We start from the raw sequence: 20,494 nt of genomic DNA, 5'->3' as shown, positions 1-20,494 counted from the left end.
TCCGCAGCCCGGCCCGGGGCCTTGGCATGTCCGGCGCGCCTGATGCTTTCCAGATGTGGACCTAGCTCCCCTCCCCCACCAGGCCCCGCTGAGCCCGCGGGGGGAGGGGGAGGGGAGCCAGTATCCGATACCCCCCTCCCAAATCACTACCGGGGACCCGGGCTGGTGTACCCTCCACGTCCGTCTCGCTTCCCTGTCCAGGAGGTCAAAACCGAATTGGGGTGGGTCAAAACCGAAAAGACGCTCCTACCCAGCCCTGCACCTCTTTCTAGGGCCCCTACCTCCACGAGCCCGGACTGGGCTCAATTGGCCCCGGCCGGGTCCAACCCCAAGTCACGCCCCTCGAGGGGGACGCCTCCGATAGGCCCCGCCCCTAGCGCCACGCCCCTTCTAGCGCCCGCCTGAGGCCAGGTCCCTGGGACGCGCCTCTGCAGGCCCCGCCTCCGCAGTTGCGTCTCCGTGGAAGCCTCGGTCTGCATGTACCTTTGTCTCTACCTGCCTCTGTCTCTGTCTCTGTCTGTGTGTGTGTCTCTCAGTTCCTGTCTCTGATTTCTGTGTGTCTCTCCTGTACGCTCGCTGTCTGTGTCTCTATCTCTCTCTGCAATTGTTTCCCTGTCTCTCTGACCCCTACATTTCTGTGTTTCTTTTTTGTGCCTTCTCAGCCTGTGTGTGCCTATCTCTGCATCTCTGTCTCTTGTCTCTCTGTCTCACTCTGCCATTATCTCCTTCTCTATCTCTCCTAGTCCCTAGGTCTCTATCTCTCTAAACTTCTGTCTCCGTGTTCCTGTCTCTCTCTACCTCTCTGACTTTGTCTCTGTCTCTCTCTCTCTGAATTTCTGTGTGTCCCAGTCAAGCTTCAGTTCTCTGCCTCTGGTCTCTAGCTCCCTCCAGCTTTCTGTGTCTCTGTCTCCTCCTTGACTCTGGTCCCTAAATCTGTTTCCATCTCCGGCGGGGCAGTGGCGCGGGCTGGTGGGCGGCCGGCGGGCGCCCCCGTGTGGCCGGCAGGGGACTATCAGGAGACAGATGGCTCTGTGTGTGTGCGTGTGCGTGTGTGTGTGTGTGTGTGTGTGTGTACGCGCGCGCGTGTGAGAGACGGTGTGGCTTGAGTATCTGAGAGACACTGTGGGGGTATCGTGAGTGACACCAGGAGATGGTGTGTGACCCCAAGAGGCTGTGTGAATATGTAATGCTGTGAGAATATGTGTGACACCAGGAGACTGTGTGTGGCTGTGTGACATTGTGAGGTTGTGTGCAACAATGAGAGATTGGGGGGACTGTGTGACATGGAAGTTTGTGTATGACTGTGAAGTTGTGTGTGACACCACGAGATTGTGGGAGCTTGTGACCCTGTGAGATCATCTGTGATATTGAGAGATTGTGACTGTGCATGACACTGGGAGATTGTATGCGATTGGGTGTGAGAGAGACACTATTTGGGTGATTGTATGTGACACCGAGAGGCCACATGTGAGAGTGAGAGATTGTGTGGGATTGTGTGTCACACCAAGAGATTCTGTGTGACAGTGTATGTGAGAGAGGCGGTGTGTGTGACTGTACATGACAGAGATGTGTGTGACTGTGAGGTGGCATGTGTGCAAGACTGTGTGCAATATGGAGAGGATATGAGTGCTTGTGTGTGTCACAAGCAATGAGCGAGTGTGAGAGGGAGCGATTGAATGACTGATACACCAAGAGACCGCGTGGGAAGGCAGTGTGAGAGATGGGAGACTGTGACAAAGACTAGGTTGAGTGTAAGACTGTACGTGTCAGCCACACTGATGGACTGTGAGAAACTGTGATTACATTTGACACCGAGATTGTGTGTGATTCTGAGGGACTGTGCAAGTGGGTGTAAAATTGTAAGTGTGCGTGAGAGAGACTGTGCGACTGTGTGGGACACTCAGAGATGGAATATGCGAGACTGAGACTATAGGAGTATGAGGGAGACCACGTGTGAGGGTGACAGCTGTGTGTGATACAGACTGTAACACAGACTGTGTGTAACTGTACACGAGAGACATAGTGTCAGTGTGGGTGATCCCAAGAGAGTGTGTGGACACCAGGACATTCTGTGTGAATTTTTAATACTGTGAGATTGTTACCCCAGGAAATTGTGACTGTGTGGCATTGTGAGGTTGTGTGTGACACTGAGAGATTGTGTACATGACAGTGTACACAAGCAGTGTGAGATTGTGAGGGCTTCTGTGAGACACTGACTCATGTGTGACTGTGTGGCACCAAGAAATGGTGTATGTGTGTGTATGTGTGTGACAGGGACAGACTAACTGTGTGGAAGGATAGTGAGTGTAAGATTGTGTGTGACAGAAGGAGATTGTGTGAGAATGCGTGTGACTGTATGTGGGAGTCGCTGGGTATGTGAGACTGTTTATGACATGTGACTGGGTGTACTCTGTAATATCACAAAATATTGAGTGATAGTGCTTGACAAAGAGGTTGTATAACTAATTGTGTGTCACTTGCGAGACACTACAGTGCGTGAGACTGATGGGGTGCGAAGCAAGGAAAGAAGTTTAAACTGTGCATGAACGTGTGTGACATTTTGAGAGATTGTGTGTGACACTGTCAGAAACTGTACATTTGATACTCTGAGATTGTATATCTCTGACTGTGTGGTTGTGGGAGGTGTCATTGGTGATGATGTGCTACGCTGTGAGAGACTGTGAGTGACCACGTGTGGCATTTTGAGAGACCATGGGACTGTGATGCTGCGGGAGATTGTGTCTGTGTGTTGTGCACAGGTTGTTCATGAGACCATGTGGCACGCTGTGAGATATTGTGCATCTCTGTGCAACGGACTGTGAGCACAAGTCTGCTGCTGAGAGGGGTCGTCTGTGATCGGGTGACACCAAGGTGGTGAGTGTGACCGTGTGTGACAGGAGGATATAGCATGTGTGAGGGAGTGAGAGGCTGTGTGGGACACCCAGAAGAGACTTGTGTGACTGTGTACTAAATGCAGGGTGTGGGTCACACCTTGAGAAACTGCCTTTTCCCAAGAGTGTGTGTGAGAGGCAGAGATTGATTGAAAGGGGAGATTGGGAGAGAGATGCAGAGGCGGAGCGAGAGACACACAGAGAGACTAGGAGAGACAGAGACACAGGGAGAGAGAAGAGAGAGACACAGAAACAGAAAGACAAAGAGGGGGACAGACAGACAGAGAGAGGACCCAGAGAGACAGACCCAGGGCGGCGGGGCGGCGGTGGCGGGAGGAGGCGGGTCCTCAGGGGCTGCGCCCCGGGGGAGGGGGCGGGGCGGGGCGGGGATAGGGGCAACCCAGCCTTTCCTCCCGTCCTTCATCCTTCGCCACCCACCCGCCATCCCGGTCCTGAGCAGCAACAGGTAGGATGCTCTGGTCCTGGTCCCGCCAGCTAGTCCCTCTGACCGCTCACCGCCACCGACTGTCCGCCCGAAAATGAGTGAATGAATGAATGAATGACTTCTTTGTCTGCCGTCAGCCTGTCATCCCTCTATCCCTCCATCTGTCCCCGCTTTCCCCCCTCCTCAATCCATCTCTCCCCCAGCCCCTCCATTTCCCTCTCTGCCCCCCTGTCCTTTCCCTCCTCTGTCCCGCTGTTCCCGTTTCCTTACCCCTCGATGTCTTCTTCTCTCCTCTATCTCTCTGTCTCTCTCTACTTCTCCATTTGTCTCTCTCTCCTCCTTCCCTCGCCAGGGCGGGGTTGGGCTCCCCCAGTCCGCTCCCACGGCTGCTAATGAGCAGAGGAGCCTTTGAGGTGGCCAGGGCTGAGGTGGGGGCCCCCCGAGGGGGGTGGACGGGGCAGCTGCTACCAAAGCCCTAATGAGGCCCCCTCTGTGCCCCTCCCGCCGAGATCTTAATTCCCCATTCTCCCTGGAGCCACGGCTAATTGGCCTGGGGAGGGGGGGTTCCCCTCCTGGCTCATGCTTTACCCCTGGGGGGTGAGGACGCCTGGGTCCCTGGATCCTGAGCCAGCACCTGTGGCCCTGTCCTTCTGTCCCTCTTCCCACCTGCCTTCATCTTCCTTTCCCTAGCCCTTCTCTGTTCCCCCTCCATCTGCCTCTAGGTACCCGTACCTGGGAGTCCCTCCACCCCCCCCTTGCCTGTTCTCCTGTCCCACCTTAGTCTGACTCTTGGTCCCCCATCTGTGCGTCTCTTTAACCCTTCCCCCGTCCCCTCTTTTTCCCTGTCCCTCCTTCCACCTGCCTCTGGGCACCCACCCTATTCGTGCACTCTTCCACTCACGCCCCTGTTGCTGGGCCCGGTCACCTCCCCCCACCTCGGAATCCAGAGGTGCCCTAGCGCATCCGCTCGAGTCCTCACTCCCACCCGGCTCTTAGCCCCTTCCCCGCTGTAGCCATGTCCAACAACATGGCCAAGATCGCCGAAGCCCGCAAGACGGTGGAACAGCTGAAGCTGGAGGTGAACATCGACCGCGTGAAGGTGCAGGTCAAAGTGGGCGAGGAAGGCGGGGTCTCTCGGGAAGGGGTCCCAACTGGGCGGGGCCTGGAGCCGCGGTGGGCGGAGCCCCTTCGGAACTGGGCGGGAAAGGGGGAAGTGCCGCAGGGGGGGCCGTGGGGTGGAGCAGGAGAGAGACCCCGAAGGCGGGGGCGCGGGGCAGATGGGGGCGGCTCCCAGGGACCGCAGGGCAGGTCTCGGCGCGGGGATGGCCCCCGGGGGCAGGCTGGGCGGGGAGCCGACCTCTCCACTCCGGCGCCCGCAGGTGTCGCAGGCGGCGGCCGAGCTCCTGGCCTTCTGTGAGGCTCACGCCAAAGACGACCCGCTGGTGACACCAGTGCCTGCCGCCGAGAACCCCTTCCGCGACAAGCGCCTCTTTTGCGTCCTGCTCTGAGCCTACCCGACACCTTACCCTCTGCCCCCAAAGTATGAATTCAATAAACGTGATGACTGTGGCGGTGCCTGCCCTTTCGTGGAAACTGAGGCACCCACAGAGATTGCGGCCGCCGTGGGGGAACCTGTGTCTCCTCACTTCTCCTGACTGTACGTGGGGTGGGAGTGAGGATATGTGAGGTGTGGTTGTGGAGGGGGCATCGTTGGCCTCGACTAAACACTCCATAACTTGGACTCATTTAACAGCCCCAACAGCCCCAGAAGGCAGCTGGCTACTTGTATGTATTGTCTCCATTTTACAGATGAGGACACTGAGCAGGAAGAAGTCCCTTACTCAAATCCCACAGCTAGGAGGTAATGGGATCAGGACTGTGGACTGGATCCATCAGCTGGCCCCTCTCCTCCCTCCCTCCTGGGCCTAAGAACAGTGGCTGGAGATTCTTCGGAGCCCAAGAGTCCTCCCACGTTTCTCGTCCCTTGAATGACCTCACCCCGTTTCTTCACATCTGGCTACCCCATCAAAGGCCCACCTCTGTCCTCCAGCACTGAACTCTTCTTTGTTCATTCATTCATTCTCCCAAGCACTCCCCAAGTACCTGTTCTATGCCCGGCCCTGTGGTGAGTGATGCTGGGAATACAGCTGTGACTGTGACTTAGCCAGCCCTGGACTTGTCTTCCCCAGCTCCCAGCCCAGTGAGAGGGACAGACCTGTTCCCAAACAGTGATGACCCAGAGTGGGCGGGGCTGGGATGGGAGAGCTCAGTAGGCTGGGAAACCTGACTCAGCTTGGAAGTCAGGGGTGGCTTCCTCGAGGAGAGGACATCTGAGCTGGGACATGATGGTACTAAAAATTGGGGACGGGGAGAAGGGAGACGGATGTGTGGCTAGAGGAAGGGAGAGGAGACAAACTAACGCATACATTTATTTATTCGACAATTATTTCCTTTGTTCTGGGGACGCAGGGGTGGCGGCCCTGGTTCCTGCTCTCTGATTGTCAGTTCATACACTAGTGGCTGCAGGACAGATATGGTCTGCAGTGATATTTTTTAGCTCTTGACTTTTGGCCTACATGATGTGAAAAAAAATGTACTTGATTTGGTTGCCAAATGGAAACAGGGGTGCTTCACATAAAAGCCCATATTTTTGACTTATCTGGAACTGGAAGTTCTGGTGACCTCAGATCTTTGGCCATGAGAAGTGGTGGTGGGGGGTGCTTTCTGGCTCATCAAAGTCCCCACCATGCCCTATCGTTTCCTGATTAAGGAGCCTGAGACCCAGTTGCCGTTTGTCATGGAGCCTGTGGTGGGGGCTGCTTCTAGCGGAGTGAAGGGAAAGAGGAAATGCTCTTGAACCCATGTTTCTGTTGCAAATGGTGAATTGCTAATTATTTTACCTGGTTTGCCTGAGGTCCACTGAGTTTGCAGCCCCCTACCCCGTTCCTTATGGTGCAGAGGTTAAAGAGCTCAGCCGCTAACCAAAAGGTCTGTGGTTTGAACCTACCAGCTGCTCCACGGGAGAGAGATGTGGCAGTCAGCTTCTGTAAAGATTACAGCTTTGAAAGCCCTATGAGGGAGTTCTACTCTGTCCTATAGGGTTGCTATGAGTCGGAATTGACTCAGCAGCAATGGGACCCCTTCCTCACTCCCCCACCTCCTCTTCTCTAGAGACTGACATCCCTGCTCCCTAGTTTGGGGCTGATGGAGGCTGGACCCCTGAATCTTGCCTTCTCTCCCCAGAGGGTTTGTGCGTGAGTCTGCCGATTGCTCCATTATACACATTGGATTAAGATCCCCTGGGCCCCAACTCTGAGCTTCCTGTTGGATGGAGACTGGAGTGGCTGTAATTACATCCCCCTCCTGCCTCCCACCTCTCAGCCGGCTCCGGCCCGGGTTGCATCATGTCTGGGGGTGCCCCGTGGGAGATCGGGGACAGGGAGAGAGCCAAGGATGGGCTGGGAGGAGGGTGGATGGGAGGAAGGATGCTGGGAGGAAAGGGGGCAGAGAATTCTGGAACGTCCCAGGCCCAGCATCTTTGCATCTAAGAATCTGAAATGCAGAATCTAAAATCCCAGGATCTTGGAGGGCTAGAATTCTGGAGTCTTCCAACTCTGTGGGGCCAGGGTCCTGGGGTCCTGCCCCCTTGTCCAGCTAGGAATACGGAGCTTGGCACCTCAGGAGTGAGAGGATTTCTTAAGCCAAGTCTGCTGGGATTGAGATCCTTCTAACCCTGGGACCTTGAAGCCTTGTAGCACAAATTCTTCCTCCTTCACACCAGCTGGTCTTGGGGAACAGAAGCTGTGGAGAAGCAAGTGGGGCTGGCTGAATGGGACCTGGGTGTCTGGAAATAAGGGGCAGGCTTGGAGGAGACCAGGGCTCTGGCCGGAGGAAGGGGATTGCTTGGAGGAAGAGAGGGAGGGAGGATGGAGGATGTGGACAGCTGATGCTGAGAACAAGGGGAAATCAGAAGGGACAGGGCTGGTGCCTGGGGACCAGCTTCCGTGCATGCATGGAACAGTGGCTGGAGACCTGGATAATCTCTTTAAGGGTATGACTGGGCAGCCACCAGGTTCTGGTCACCCGGAGCTCTTTCCTGCCACCCCCAGCTGTGAGGTCAAGCCCAGACTGGGGTCAGTGCCAGGTCATGAGGCAAAGAGGGAAGAACCAGGCTTCGAGAGGCGTTTGCTTCCTTTACTCCTCTCCCACTTCAGCTGCTGACCCCGGAGGTTCTGTGGGCCACCGCTGCCCATCCCAACCTGTCTTCCTGCTGCACCCGACATGCATGTTCAGCAATGCTTGGCTCAGCTAACGGGGCTGGAAGGTGGGTAACCCAGAGCCAAAGCCAGCTGCCCTAATAACGACCATCACTTAGGCGGAGTCCCGTTTCACAAGCCCCATGAATTCTCACAATTGTAATCCTAATTAGCTATTGTTGAGTTGGCCCCCCATGCACGACAGAACAAAATGCTGCCTGGTCCTGTGCCATCCCCATGATGGGTTGTGGATTGGACCATTGTGATCCGTAGGGTTTTCATGGGCTGATATTGGGAAGTAGATTGCCAGGCCTTTCTTCCTAGTCTGTCTTAGTCTGGACGCTCTGCTGAAACCTGTTCAGCATTGTAGCAACACTCTAGCCTCTGCTGACAGACGGGTCGTGGCTATGCATGAGGTGCCTTGGCTGGAATAAAACCTGAGTCTTCTGCATGGAAGGGGAGAATTTTACCACTAAATCACCAAGCTCCCCCAAAGACTCTGTTTATCCCCATTTAAAAAAAAAAAAAACACAACCAAACCTATTGCTGTCGAATCTGTGTTACAGAGTAGAACTCCCCGTACGGTTTTCTTGGCTATAGGCTTTACAGAAGCAGATCACCAGACCTTTCTTTCACAGTGCCACTGGGTGAGTTCAAACAACCAACCCTTCAGTTAGCAGTGGATCGCAAACCAATTCCATCACCCAGGGACCAAAACAGGCACAGAGAGATGCCATCACCTGACCAGCTGGGGAGTGAGGTTGGAGTTGGGGGATTAGATGGATGACAGTGTGGGAGAGGCCGAAGGTGCAGAGGGGCTTGAGGGATAGGAAGTTAGGGTCACCCAGGTGAGGGGCACAGCCCAGGCAAAGGCAGGGCACCGAGTGGAGCAGGGATGAGAAGCAAAGGCAGCTAGGTAGGCAAGGGTTCATTTAGGGTGGAAGGCAGTGGGCTGAGAAAATGGCCTCTCGCTGTAGGCTCTGGGATGGATCAGGATGGACACAGTGTCTTAGTTAATTTCTTGAAGTTCTGGAGGCTAGAAGTCTGAATTCAGGATGTGGCTCTAGGGGAAGGTCCTTCCTAGTCTGTCTGTCTTGTGCTGTCAAGTGGATCCCGACTCGTGCCGACCCCATGTGTCACAGAGTAGAGCTGCTCCATAGGGTTTTCTTGACTGTAATCTTTACGGAAGCAGACTGCAGGCCTTTTTTGTCCTCGATGCTGCTGGGCGGGCTCAAACCAACAACCTTTAGGTTATCAGCCAAGCGCAAACTGTTTGCACCATTGGGACCTGGAGTAAAGGTTATAGTAGCTTCTAGTAGCTGTTTGGAGCCCTGGTGGCACAGTGGTTAAGAGTCTGGCTACCAACCAAAAGGTCAGCAGTTCGAATCCACCAGCTGCTTCTTGGAAACTGTATAGGGCGGTTCTACCCTGTCCTATAGGGCTAGAATCAAACTTGACGGTTTTGGTTTTTGTTTTGTTTTTTTTTTTTTTTTAGTAGCTGCTGGCAATCATTGGCATTTGATCCTTCGCTTGTAGATGATCCTCACATGATGTCCCTCTTCCACCTGTGTGTGTGTCTCTTTTTATAGCTCAAAAGTGAGTAGGTTTAGGACCCACCCTACACTGGTATGACCTCATTCACATAACAAAAGAAACCCCCTATTTCTAAACAGGGTCACATCAACAGGTACAAGGGCCAGGAGTTCAACACATATTTTTACAGGCAGGCCTGGCAGCTATCTGGGCGTGCATACGGGGTGTGAGGCCTTCTCCCAGGGGCAGGGCCAAAAAAACCAAAAAACCAAACCCGCTGCTGTCGAGTCGATTCTGACCCATAGTGACCCTGTCGGACAGAGTAGAACTGCCCCATATGATTTCCAAGGTGTGGCTGGTGGGACAGGGCCAGGAGGATGGAAATCAGGGAGGCAGGAGAGGGTCTGGCCTTAGGGCTGTGGCTGATCCAGATGCACTTCCTGGCTTGCTTGGCGCTTGGTCTCGTGAGTTCACCCACCCAGATGGGAGTCTGAGCTGCATGAGATGACTCAGCCTACCCAGGCTCCAGCCACGAGCTTCCTCTCCCATCACTTGTCCCACACCATGTGGATGTAGCTGTTTGGGAACATCCCCATCAGCTGGTGCCCTGTGAGATCCCTCTGAGCTCCTCTGGGTCCCCAGCCCTTGGCACACAGTAAGATATTGGTTAGATTTGTTGAATGGATAACACCACCACCACCAGGTATTTGAGGGCTTTCTGCGAAGCAGGCAGGGTGAGTTCTCTCTAATCTTTACACAACACCCCAAGAAGGTCAAGGTGGTCATTTTATGGGGAAGAACACCAAGGCTTAGATTAAAAAAAACCCATTGCCGTCAAGTCAGTTCCGACTCATAGCGACCCTATAGCACAAAGTAGAGCTGCCCCATAGAGTTTCCAAGGAGTGGCTGGTAGATTTGAACTGCTGACCTTTTGGTTAGCAGCTGAGCTTTTTAACCACTGTGCCACCCGGGCCCCATAAGCTTAGATAGGGGAAGTAATTTTCCCTGTGTCACACGTCTAGTGATTAGTGAGTGGTGGAGATGAGCTTCCAAAGCCCCTCTTTCCACTGCATGAGGCACCCCCTTTCACACACTCACAAACACACACAGGTAGACATAGCCACAAAGAAATATACGAGCATGCAATAAACAGACACACACAGACATACAAATAGACCCAGCTATATCCTTAGAGACAAATTTTTCCCACAAAACCACACAGAGTGTAAGACACCCATGTAAACACATCCATGCCCATAAAGCCACACACACGAGTCCACATTACATTACACACATACTCACACATACACACACACAGCCATATCCATGGACAATGCAAAACAGCAACCAATTCACACGCAGACACAGCCATGCTCACCCACAAACACATTGTCCCATGTGACCATAATACATGCATATACACATATACACACACAACACAGTTGCCACACAATAAAGACACATCCACAGACATCATACAGTCCTGCAGTAATGACCACCTACTGCCACAAACACACACAAATGGACACAATCCAACTGTAGCCCTAAAGACGTGCACGTAAGGTCATGCACAGTCGCAACCCACGCCAGACATGGCCACAGTCATCGAGCCACTCGAGCCACACTGTACATGCCCACAGCCAGATCCATTAGGATGTATTTTTGTGCCCAGCACCAGCGCACACAAGGAGCCTGCAATCACACACACACACACACACACACACACACATGCACACACACACACACTCACGATGCTGATAAAAATAATTGCACACAGACTTACACAGGAAATTCACACATTCACAGTCCCCATTGCGCCCACACCCTCTCTTGGGTTGCCATCTCCTCCCTCCCCTTCCTGGGTGCTGTGTGTCCTTGAATCAGTCCCCATTTCCAGTTGTCTCTGCCCATCTTCTCCCCTCGGCCCTGGAGTTCCTCTGGGAGGCCGCCATCCTGTCCCTAGGAATGGGTGGAGGGAAAGAGCTGCTAACTCACCCTCCCAGCACAGTTCCTGCCCACGGCCCCCACCCCGGAAGTCCCCACCCCTCCACAGCCCAGCTGGGATGACCCCTCACCCCAAGGCACCTGGATGGAGTGGAACCCTTTGCATTCAGAATCCTTTGTGGCCCCTGCTGTAGGTTTGGCCTCTGGGCCCTGGCTGGGGCTACAGCCAGGCAGGAGGCCAGGGTGCCCAGAAGGTGGGTGGAGGCGTGCCCAGCACTGGCACGGACCCCAGGGACCCTTAGCTCAGCAAGGAGTTACAGTCACCGCCACCCCCACCTGCTCCTGATGCAGGAGCTCAGTGGATGCCAGGGCTGCAAGGGCTCATGGCCCCTTCACAGCACAGGGGGGAAAATAAGGTCTGGAGAGGGAATGGGGCTTGTCCCAGGTCCCACTGGCTATGGGGTACAGTGGACTTCCTGACCGCTCCATGCTCCCTGGTGGGGACAGGAAGCCAGTGGGAGTGAGGCTCCAGGAACCAGAGCTCCCCTCTTCCCCCGCTCCCCAACTCCCCTGATGCCAAGATAGGACATAAGCCTGATAGGACATAAGCCTGCCAGGCATCATTGTCCTCCTTCATTAATATGATAAAACTTCCTGAGTTCTCTTCTGGACTGCCTGGGGGCTGGAAAGCATGAGGGGGGACCATGGGGCTGGGCTGTGTGGCAACCTTGGGGGGCCCTGGTGTGGCTGGAGCTGGGGCACCCATCTGTAGGAAGCTGGGGAGGTTGGCTGGGCATGGGTGATAGGGAGATGGAGCCAGGGGGAGGGGGCTGTGGTCACTGGGTGGGGGAGGGGATGGTGGCAGCTGCCAGCTAGTGGAGTCTTTGGGGTCAGAAGCATCCCTCCTGGTCTCAGCAATGCTCACTCCTTGCCACAAAGAGCCCCCTTGAATGGGGTGCTGGCCATGGCCAGCCAATAGTATCACAAGGCCAGTCTCACCCCAGATGAAGAAACTGAGGTACATCAGCTTCCTGCTCTCACCTAGGACCACCACACAGCAGGCAGGTGGCTGAATCTGGACAGGAACCCGATCAAGTGGATGCTAGACCGTTTAAGAGCATCCTGAAGTCCCTGGGTGGTGCAAACGGTTTGTGCTGGACTACTGATCTAAAGATTGGCAGTTTAAATCCATCCAGAGGTGCCTCAGAAGAAAGACCTGGCAATCTGCTTCCATAAAGATTACAGCCAAGAAAACCCTATGGACAGTTCTACTCTGTAACGCATGGGGTCACTATGAGTTGGAATCGACTTGATGGCAACGGTTTTTCTTTTATTCAAAGAGGGTCCCTGAGGTGCCATCTGGCCTTGATGGGCCAAGAAGCTGCATGGGAAGTTGGGGACTGAGTGGGCTCTGAGGCCCGAGACCCCTGTGCTGGCAGCTGGGACAAGCACGCTGACCATGCTGGCACCAGGGAGGCGGCGGCTGGGTGGTGGGTTTTGGGGGGTGGGGTGGGAGAGATCTGTGTGTCAGCCATGTTGGAGCCCTGGACTGTCATCTGTGGCTAAAATATTATTCCTGGAGGCCAAGGTCACAAAGCTTGGCCTGGGGCCTGGGAGTGCTGGGGAGGGTATGAAGGGAGAATGGAGAGGGCGGGAGGGTGCTGCTTTTGATGATGGGTCCTAGATGTCCTCTGGCCTGTCCCCTGCAACAGGATGCCTGATTTGCTCTTCTCCTCGCTCTCTGCCACTGCTCCCTTCTCAGGGCTCTGTGGCTGAGCATGCGAGAGCTGGGAGCCCCAGCACAGGGCTGGAGGGACTGGCTTTTTTCCCTTTGGCCTGGCCAGCTCCTTCCTCAGCCTTTTGGAAGGAGTGAACTGTGTTCAGGGCACAGAAATCTTGGTAGTGCCTGGAAAACAGTGAATCAGGGAGGAATTTCCTGGTCATTTCTCAATCCTCAGGCAATGTCCTAAACCCAGGGCTGGGCCCAGAATAGACTCAGATGGCCAGGTCGTGCCACTCCCTCAAGGACTGGTCAGCTGGGCCCTGTCTTGGCCCCGCTGGGGCTCCAAACTCCAAGTGGGGATGACTCAGTGGTCCTCACCCGTCATCCCCACCAGGGGCCGGAGACGGAGCACAGGAGTGGGAGAAGGGCAAAGACCTGGAAGCAGGGTGGTGGCAGGAGGCTCAGCGGTGATGGGGACCCAGGGCTGAGAGAGGCCACAGGGAGAAGGATGCACTGGGAGCTGAGGGGGCCGCAGGGGTGGGGGGAGCAGGCAGGAGAGGGGAGGGAGATAGCGGGGGAAGGAGGGCGGCGCAGAGAGAGGAAATGAAAAAGCTGGGGGGAGGATGAGATGGGGAGGGAGGCAGGGAGGGAGGGAGAAGCTGACACACCGCGACTGACACAGACAGCAGGACGAAAGGAGAGACTGAGAGAGACCAGAGGTGGGGTGAGGAGGGGCTGGGAGAGCAGAAATGCAGAGAGCAAGGGTGTAGGCAACTTGGAGGGGAGACAGGGCCAGACGGCAGAGCGGGTGGGCAGGGGAGGGGACAGAGACAGAGAGGCAGCAAGAGACAGAGAGACAGAGGAGGAAAGAACTAGGGACACTTGGAGAGCGAAGGACAGCGACTTAGAGGTAGAAAGCGAAAGAGAGAGAGACGGGGGAAGACTGAGGGGAGAGAAACACAGGCAGACAGACACATACACACAAGGAGAGCTGGGGGTAGGCAAGGAGACAGACAGACACGAGACAGAGCCCCCAGCTGCCCTGAGGAACCTGGGAGGCCGCCGGTGGTGAGCATCTGAGTGGGCTGAGGCGTGGCCAGGAGCATCCCAGTCAGCCTCCTGTCCCTCCTTCCCTGCCCATCCACACCCCACCCTCGGGGACCCTCCACGACGCCCAGGCCGGCAGACGGAGGAGGCCCAGGATGGCGGATGCGTGCCAGAACCTCACCTATGTGCAGGGCTCAGTGGGTCCAGCCACCAGCACTCTGATGTTCGTGGCAGGCGTGGTGGGCAACGGGCTGGCCCTGGGCATCTTGGGGGCGCGGCGGCGGTCGCGCCCCTCGGCCTTTGCGGTGCTGGTCACGGGGCTGGCAGGCACTGACCTGCTGGGCACTTGCTTCCTGAGCCCGGCTGTGTTTGTGGCCTATGCCCGTAACAGCTCCCTGCTGGGCCTGGCCCGGGGTGGCCCCGCGCTCTGCAACGCCTTCGCCTTCGCCATGACCTTCTTCGGCCTGGCCTCCACGCTCATCCTCTTTGCCATGGCTGTGGAGCGCTGCCTGGCACTCAGCCACCCCTACCTCTACGCCCAGCTGGACGGGCCACACTGTGCCCGCCTGGCACTGCCTGCCATCTACGCCTTCTGCACCCTCTTCTGCTCGCTGCCCCTGCTGGGCCTGGGCCGCCACCAGCAGTACTGCCCGGGCAGCTGGTGCTTCATCCGCATGCGCTCAGCTGAGGTGGGCGGCTGCGCCTTTTCGCTGGCCTATGCCAGCCTCGTGGCTCTGCTGGTGGTCGCCATTTTCTTCTGCAATGGCTCCGTCACCCTCAGCCTCTGCCGCATGTACCGCCAGCAGAGGCGCCACCAGGGCTCAGTGGTGCCCGGGTCCCGGGCACGCGAGGATGAGGTGGACTACCTGATCCTGCTGGCCCTCATGACAGGCATCATGGCCGTGTGCTCCCTGCCACTCACGGTGAGTCCCCTCCAGAGCTGGGGCAGGCGGGGGGTGGGGAGCGCGGGTGCCTGACTCTGTCCTCCATGGGTTGTACTCATTTGATGGATGGGAAGACTGAGACTCAAAAGGGGAAACATCTCCCAACTTTGTGGCGAGTTCCCATTTGCTTTCCCCGCTTCCACAGTGTTCGCAGATGTCTCTTGCCCTTCTTCCATAATCAAACTCACCCCTCCCGCTATGACGAGTGCTGTTGTTAATTGCCGTAGAGTTGACTCCGACTCACGGCGGCCCTACGCGTGTCAGAGCAGACCTGCTCCACAGGGTTTTAAGGCTTTGACCTTTTGGAACCATATCGCCAGGCCGGTCTTCCAAGGCGCCTCTAGGTGGCCTCGAACCATCAACCTTGTGGTTAGTTGTTGAGTGCTTAACCATTTTTGCCACCCAGGGAGCCCTCTTGTAAATAAGATCCACCTTTCACGAGCACCTGGCCTGTGCCTGCCCTACGCTCTTTGTTGTCTTTGCGTGCTGTTGAGTCGATCCTGACTCAGAGCCACCCCTTGTGACAGTAGAACTGCCCCATAGAGTTTCCTAGGCTGTGATCTTTACAGGAGCAGACGGACAGGTCTTTCTCCCTCAGAGCCGCTGGTGGGTTCAAATTCTCAACCTTTCGATCAGCGCCTGAACGCTTAACGGTTTGGACACCAGGGCTCTGTGCCCTGTGCTCAGCGGCTTACAAACGCTTTCTCAGATCGTCTTCAGGACGGCCTTATGCACTGGTTCCACAGGTGTGTCCCAGGAAGAGGGACAGAGTTCCCGTCTCAGCACCATTTTTGCAGCGGAGGGGAGATGTCTCTTGTCCACCATTACACAGAGCTGGGGGCCCTGGGTCTCCGATCCCAGAGCCTGATCTCCCCCGCCACTCCCTGCTTCCCCATCTCAGCCCCACCCTCCATCTCTGTGGCCTGACTCTCCTGCCCCACCCTTGCTCCCTGCAGGGGCTCCAGCCCCTCCCCTCCCACGTTAAGTAGCACTGACCCTGGTCCTAGCCCAGTGTGTGTGACACTCTGGGTTTGCCACCTATATTCAGGGCCTCAGTTTCCCATTCTGTAAGATGCCAGGGGCTCGGCTAGATTTGGAGGGTCCTCTAACCTTTTGGGGGTTACACATGACTCAGAGACTGGAAGGTGTGGACCCCACCCACGGACATAGCAATTCATCAGAATACTTCAGGGGGTCTAGAGATGGAGGAAAGGAGACCTGGTGGCGCAGTGATTAAGCACTTGGCTGCTAATAGAAAGGTTGGCTGTTCACACCCACTAGCTGCTCCCAGGGAGAAAAATGTGGCCGTCTGCTTCCGTAAAGATTACAGCCTTGGAAACCTTATAGGGGCAGTTCTACTCTGTTCTATAGGATTGCTATGAGTCAAAATCGACTCTAGGGCAACAGGTTTAGAGACCGCAGATTCCCCAATCCTGGAGCCCGAGGGTTCCCCGAGCTGAGAAGGGCCGGGAGACCCACATTCACAGCTCTCCACCTCTCTCCCTCCCTCCAGGCCGGCAGGAGCTGTTTCCTGGGGCTTTCCCTCCCTCTGCGCAGGATGCACTTCATAATTTTCATCTTATTTCCTTCCCCTTTTGACATACATGCCCCCTTCCTCAACCTCCCCTCCCCCATGAACGAGTGGGAGGAGGGGCGCTCAGGTTGGGTGCATGGGGGGAGACAGGAGACCTTCTGATGTCTCGCCCCGCCCGCAGATCCGTGGCTTCACCCAGGCGGTCGCCCCAGACAGCAGTGAGATGGGGGATCTCCTCGCCTTCCGCTTCAACGCTTTCAACCCCATCCTGGACCCCTGGGTCTTCATCCTCTTCCGCAAGACTGTCTTCCAGCGCCTTCGGCTCTGGCTCTGCTGCATGGGCCGCGGGACTGCCCGCGGAGACTTGCAGACACCCAATGCCGGGCCTGCCTCCGCCTCTGGTAGGAAGGACTCAAACTGCTCCCCTGCCCTGGGGGGTAAGAAGGGGAGCTGGGTGCCGTTGTCAGCCTGGGGCGAGGGGCGGGTGGCCCCCTCGCCTCCTGCACAAGTATCTGGAAGCACCGTGGGAACGCCGGCCAAAGCGGAGTCCACTGTGGCCTGCTCTCTCTGCTGACCCCTTAGTGGCCCCGTATTCTCCCGCCCTGTCTTCCTGGAGCCACCACTACCACCATCAGTTGCCTTCGAGTTGATTCTGACTCAGGGCGACCCCATGTGTGTCAGAGTAGAACTGTGCCCCGGATGTTTTTCAACTGCTGATTTTGTCGAAGTTAGTCTCTAGGCCTTTCTTCCGAGGTGCCTCTGGGTGGCCTTGACCCTCCGACCTTTTGGTTAGCAGCTGAATTCATTAACCGTTTGCACCAGCCAGGGACCCAGAAAACCAGGGACACGGCTGCTGGCTGTGGGTGGGTCAGCAGAGAGATGAACCCTGGAGCCCTGGCTTGCCAGAACTTTGTCCCCGCAAATTCTGGGGGCGATCAGCTGCTATTTCTCCTCCTTCAAGGCTGTGGCTGCTGGTTCTGGGAGGTTAGTGAGAGAGGGAAAGTTTATTCTGGAGCGCAGAAAGAATTGTTCTGAAAATAACCAGTGGCCTGGGTGGCCTGGCTGGCCCTGGCTCTCCATACATCTCACTGTTTAAACATTTAGAAGGCCGGAAAGCTCCCAGCAGCTTCTGTGTGCTCAGGTCTGCTAGGGTTAGGCTCCCAACTCTGATCCGCATCCATCCAGGGTGCCCCAGCTGCCCACCCCAAATCTCCAGGGGAGGGCCCTGTCCTCTCCAAGATGCTCCAAGAACCACCCCCTCTCTTCCCCAGGAGTGCCAGGGATTCTCAGAAGAGCGCCCTGATGCCCCTGCTCCCTGCCTTCCCTTCAGACTTGGAAACCCTGGCTTGGAGGTCACCAGACCAGGCACCCAAGGGTAGGCGGGAGGAAGGGGATACTGCTGCGTCATTGGTGACACTGCTGGACATGTGCCTGATACAAAAAGGGCCTAAGAAACCCTGCAGGGCTTGTAAAAGGTGGACAGTGTGGGCACGGGTTCGGGAGATGGGGATTTCGAGGACCAGCAGATGAAGGGGTGTGGGGTGCAGACCCCAGATGTGTTAATTTCCCAGGGTGGCTTAAGACAACAGAAATTTATTGTCTCACAATTCTGGAGGCTGGGAGTCCAAAACCCAGGTGCAGCAGGGCCGCCGCGCTCCCTCTGAAGGCTCCAGGGGAGGATCCTTCCTGGCCTCTTCCAGCTTCTGGTGGTTCCCGGCAATCCTCGGCGTTTCTTAGCTTGTGGATGCATCGCTCCAATCTCTCCCTCTGTCTTCACATGTCCGTCCTCCCTTGGTGTGCTCATCTCTCTGTGTCTCTTTGCCTCTTTTAAGGACATCACTCATATTGGACTAGGACCCACTCTACTCCAGCATGACCTCATGTTAACTGGTAACATTCTCTAAGACCCTATTTCCAAACTAGGTCATGTTCACTGGTACCAGGGACTGGGACTTCAATATATCTTTTTAGGGGACACAATTCAACCCATAACACCAGGGACTACCCAAGAACACAGACCTAAGTCCTGTGCCTGTCCCCAGGGTCCTCCTTACTGAGCCTGGCCACATCTCGTATGTCCTTGGAGCTCTCACAGAACTTTCATTCATTCATTAAACAAATACTCATCAGGCGCCGACTCTGCCAGGTGTTGGGGACAAAGACAGATTCCTGCCCTGCCGTGGCCCCCACTGGGGTGATTTCCAGCTTTCTACCCTCTCCCCGCTTCTGATTGCTGCTCTTGCCCTCAGAGAGGCCTGGAGTCAAGGGGGGGCATGGGAGTGAGGAGATAAGCATGAAAAGAAGTGAGTTGGCCCGTAGGGAGCCATTAGGGTGAATGGGAAAGCACCTCCACACTGTCTGCCCGTTCCCCTTTCTGACCTGCTTGTGGGTTCAAACTATACATTTGCACCTGTGTGCACCTCCTATAAAGACAAGAGCAGCTAAGGCTTAGCAGGCACCAGGCCAGGCGCACCCTCTCACTCCATCCTCACAACAGTCTAGCAGGTGCTGCTGTTCTTAGTTCAGAGAGGGCAATCACTTGGCCCAGATCACACAGAGAGGAGGAAGCAGAGGCAGGCCTATCTTCCATCTCCATCTACCCACCTTCTCTGTATCATGGAAAAGTGATAATAATCTAGTACTTAGCTCACAGAGTTGTTTTGAGGGTTAAGTGATTCCCCTTGAATAGCAATTTAGCACAGGAGAAAGCCTGCAATAAATGTTACCATTATTGCCCTCGCTTTGTTGCTACTGTTGACTTTAGTTATCTGGGCAAACCTGGACTGAAAACAAAGCAACACTTTGCTCCACTGTTTTGACTTTGTTTTTTCAGTCACCACATTTCAAATCCCATTAAAGAAGAACAGGGAAACTAGTAAAAAATGTCTGCCTTGAGTATTATGCTCTTCTAAGAACTATCTATATGGGATCAAATTGACAACAGCAACTCGAAAGGTTAGATAGGAAACAGGGGCAGTGAGTTTATGTTAATGGGAGAAGAACAGCTCAGAAAAGGAGGGTGAGGATGGATGTACAACTTGAAGAATGTAATCAATGTCACTAAATGGTACATGTAGAAACTGTTGAATTGGTCTATGTTTTGCTGTGTATATTCTCAACAACAACAAAATAAATAAAATTAAAAAAAAACAATCGAGGGGTGTCTTCGAGGGTTAAACAGAGGTCAACATGACTGATTCATGGATTTTTTGGGGGGCAGTGAGAATGTGCTGGAGCTAGAGGGTGGTGATGGTTGCATAGCATTGTGAATGTTCTGAAGGCGCTGAGCTGTACACTTTAAATGGACGTTATGAATATTTTACAATTAAAAAAGCAAAAACCAACCAAACAAAAAAACCGTGATGCTAAAAATAATTAAGTGTAAACGAAAAAACCAAGCCCTTTGCCATTAAGTTGATTTCTACTCATAGTGGCCCCATAGGGCAGAGTAGAACTGCCCCATAGGGTTTCCAAGGAGAGGCTGGTGGATGCAAACTGCCGACCTTTTGGTTAGCAGCCAAGCTCTTAACCACCAGGGCTACAACTGAGGATAAGCCTTTAGAAAGTTTTACAGCACTCCTGACAGATAACTGTCGTACTGGTTGAATTTAACAGTAAAAATGTCGACTTGTAAAAACAAAAACAAAGACAGGTCAAGAAACTCAGGTTGCAAAAGGACAAATATTTGTATGATCCCACTTATATGAGAGATCTGTTGTTGTTGGGTGCTGTTAAGTTGATTCCAACTCATAGTTGACCTTATAGGACAGAGTAGAATGGCCCCATAGGGTTTCCTAGGTGTTAATCTTCATGGGAGCAGATCACTAGGTCTTTTGGTTCGAACCACCAACCTTTTGGTTAGTAGCTGAGCTCTTTAACCATTGCATCACCAGGGCTCCTTCATGAAAGATCTAGGCAAATGCCCGGAGACAGAAAATAGATTAGAGGTTACCAAGGGCTGGAGGGAATGGGGGAGTGACCGCTTCATAGGTATGGGGTTTCTGTTTGGGGTGATGAAGAAGTTTTGGAAATAAATAGTAGGATGATGTTTGCACAAAACGAAAGGAAGGAAGAAAGAAAAATAGAGAAAGAGGAAGGAAGGGAGGGAGAGAGACAAAGAAGGAAAAAAGAAAGAAAGGAAAGAGGGAAGGAAGGAAGAAAAGAAAGAAAACATCAG

At 54.7% G+C, this 20,494-nt stretch overlaps 2 protein-coding genes across 2 annotated transcripts; both read left to right on the top strand.

Annotated features, from left to right (window-relative positions):
• The first annotated feature begins 4,349 nt into the window (after nt 1-4,349).
• Nucleotides 4,350-4,844, top strand: GNG8 (G protein subunit gamma 8). The gene is made up of 2 exons (XM_023736147.1): nt 4,350-4,435; nt 4,716-4,844. The coding sequence occupies exons 1-2, from the start codon at nt 4,352-4,354 to the stop codon at nt 4,842-4,844; spliced, it is 213 nt and encodes a 70-aa protein (XP_023591915.1). The 5' UTR covers nt 4,350-4,351.
• Nucleotides 4,845-13,994: 9,150 nt separating this feature from the next.
• On the top strand, nt 13,995-17,027 carry PTGIR (prostaglandin I2 receptor). Its single transcript, XM_004381601.2, has 2 exons — nt 13,995-14,762; nt 16,499-17,027. Exons 1-2 carry the CDS (start codon nt 13,995-13,997, stop codon nt 16,889-16,891), a joined length of 1,161 nt encoding a protein of 386 aa, XP_004381658.1. The 3' UTR covers nt 16,892-17,027.
• Nucleotides 17,028-20,494: the final 3,467 nt, after the last annotated feature.

This window comes from Trichechus manatus, unplaced genomic scaffold (assembly GCF_000243295.1).
Source record: "Trichechus manatus latirostris isolate Lorelei unplaced genomic scaffold, TriManLat1.0 scaffold00087, whole genome shotgun sequence".
In the NCBI taxonomy this organism is placed as follows: Eukaryota; Metazoa; Chordata; class Mammalia; order Sirenia; family Trichechidae; genus Trichechus; species Trichechus manatus.
Note: the sequence above shows the minus strand (reverse complement) of the source record. Positions and strands in the feature narration are given on the sequence as shown.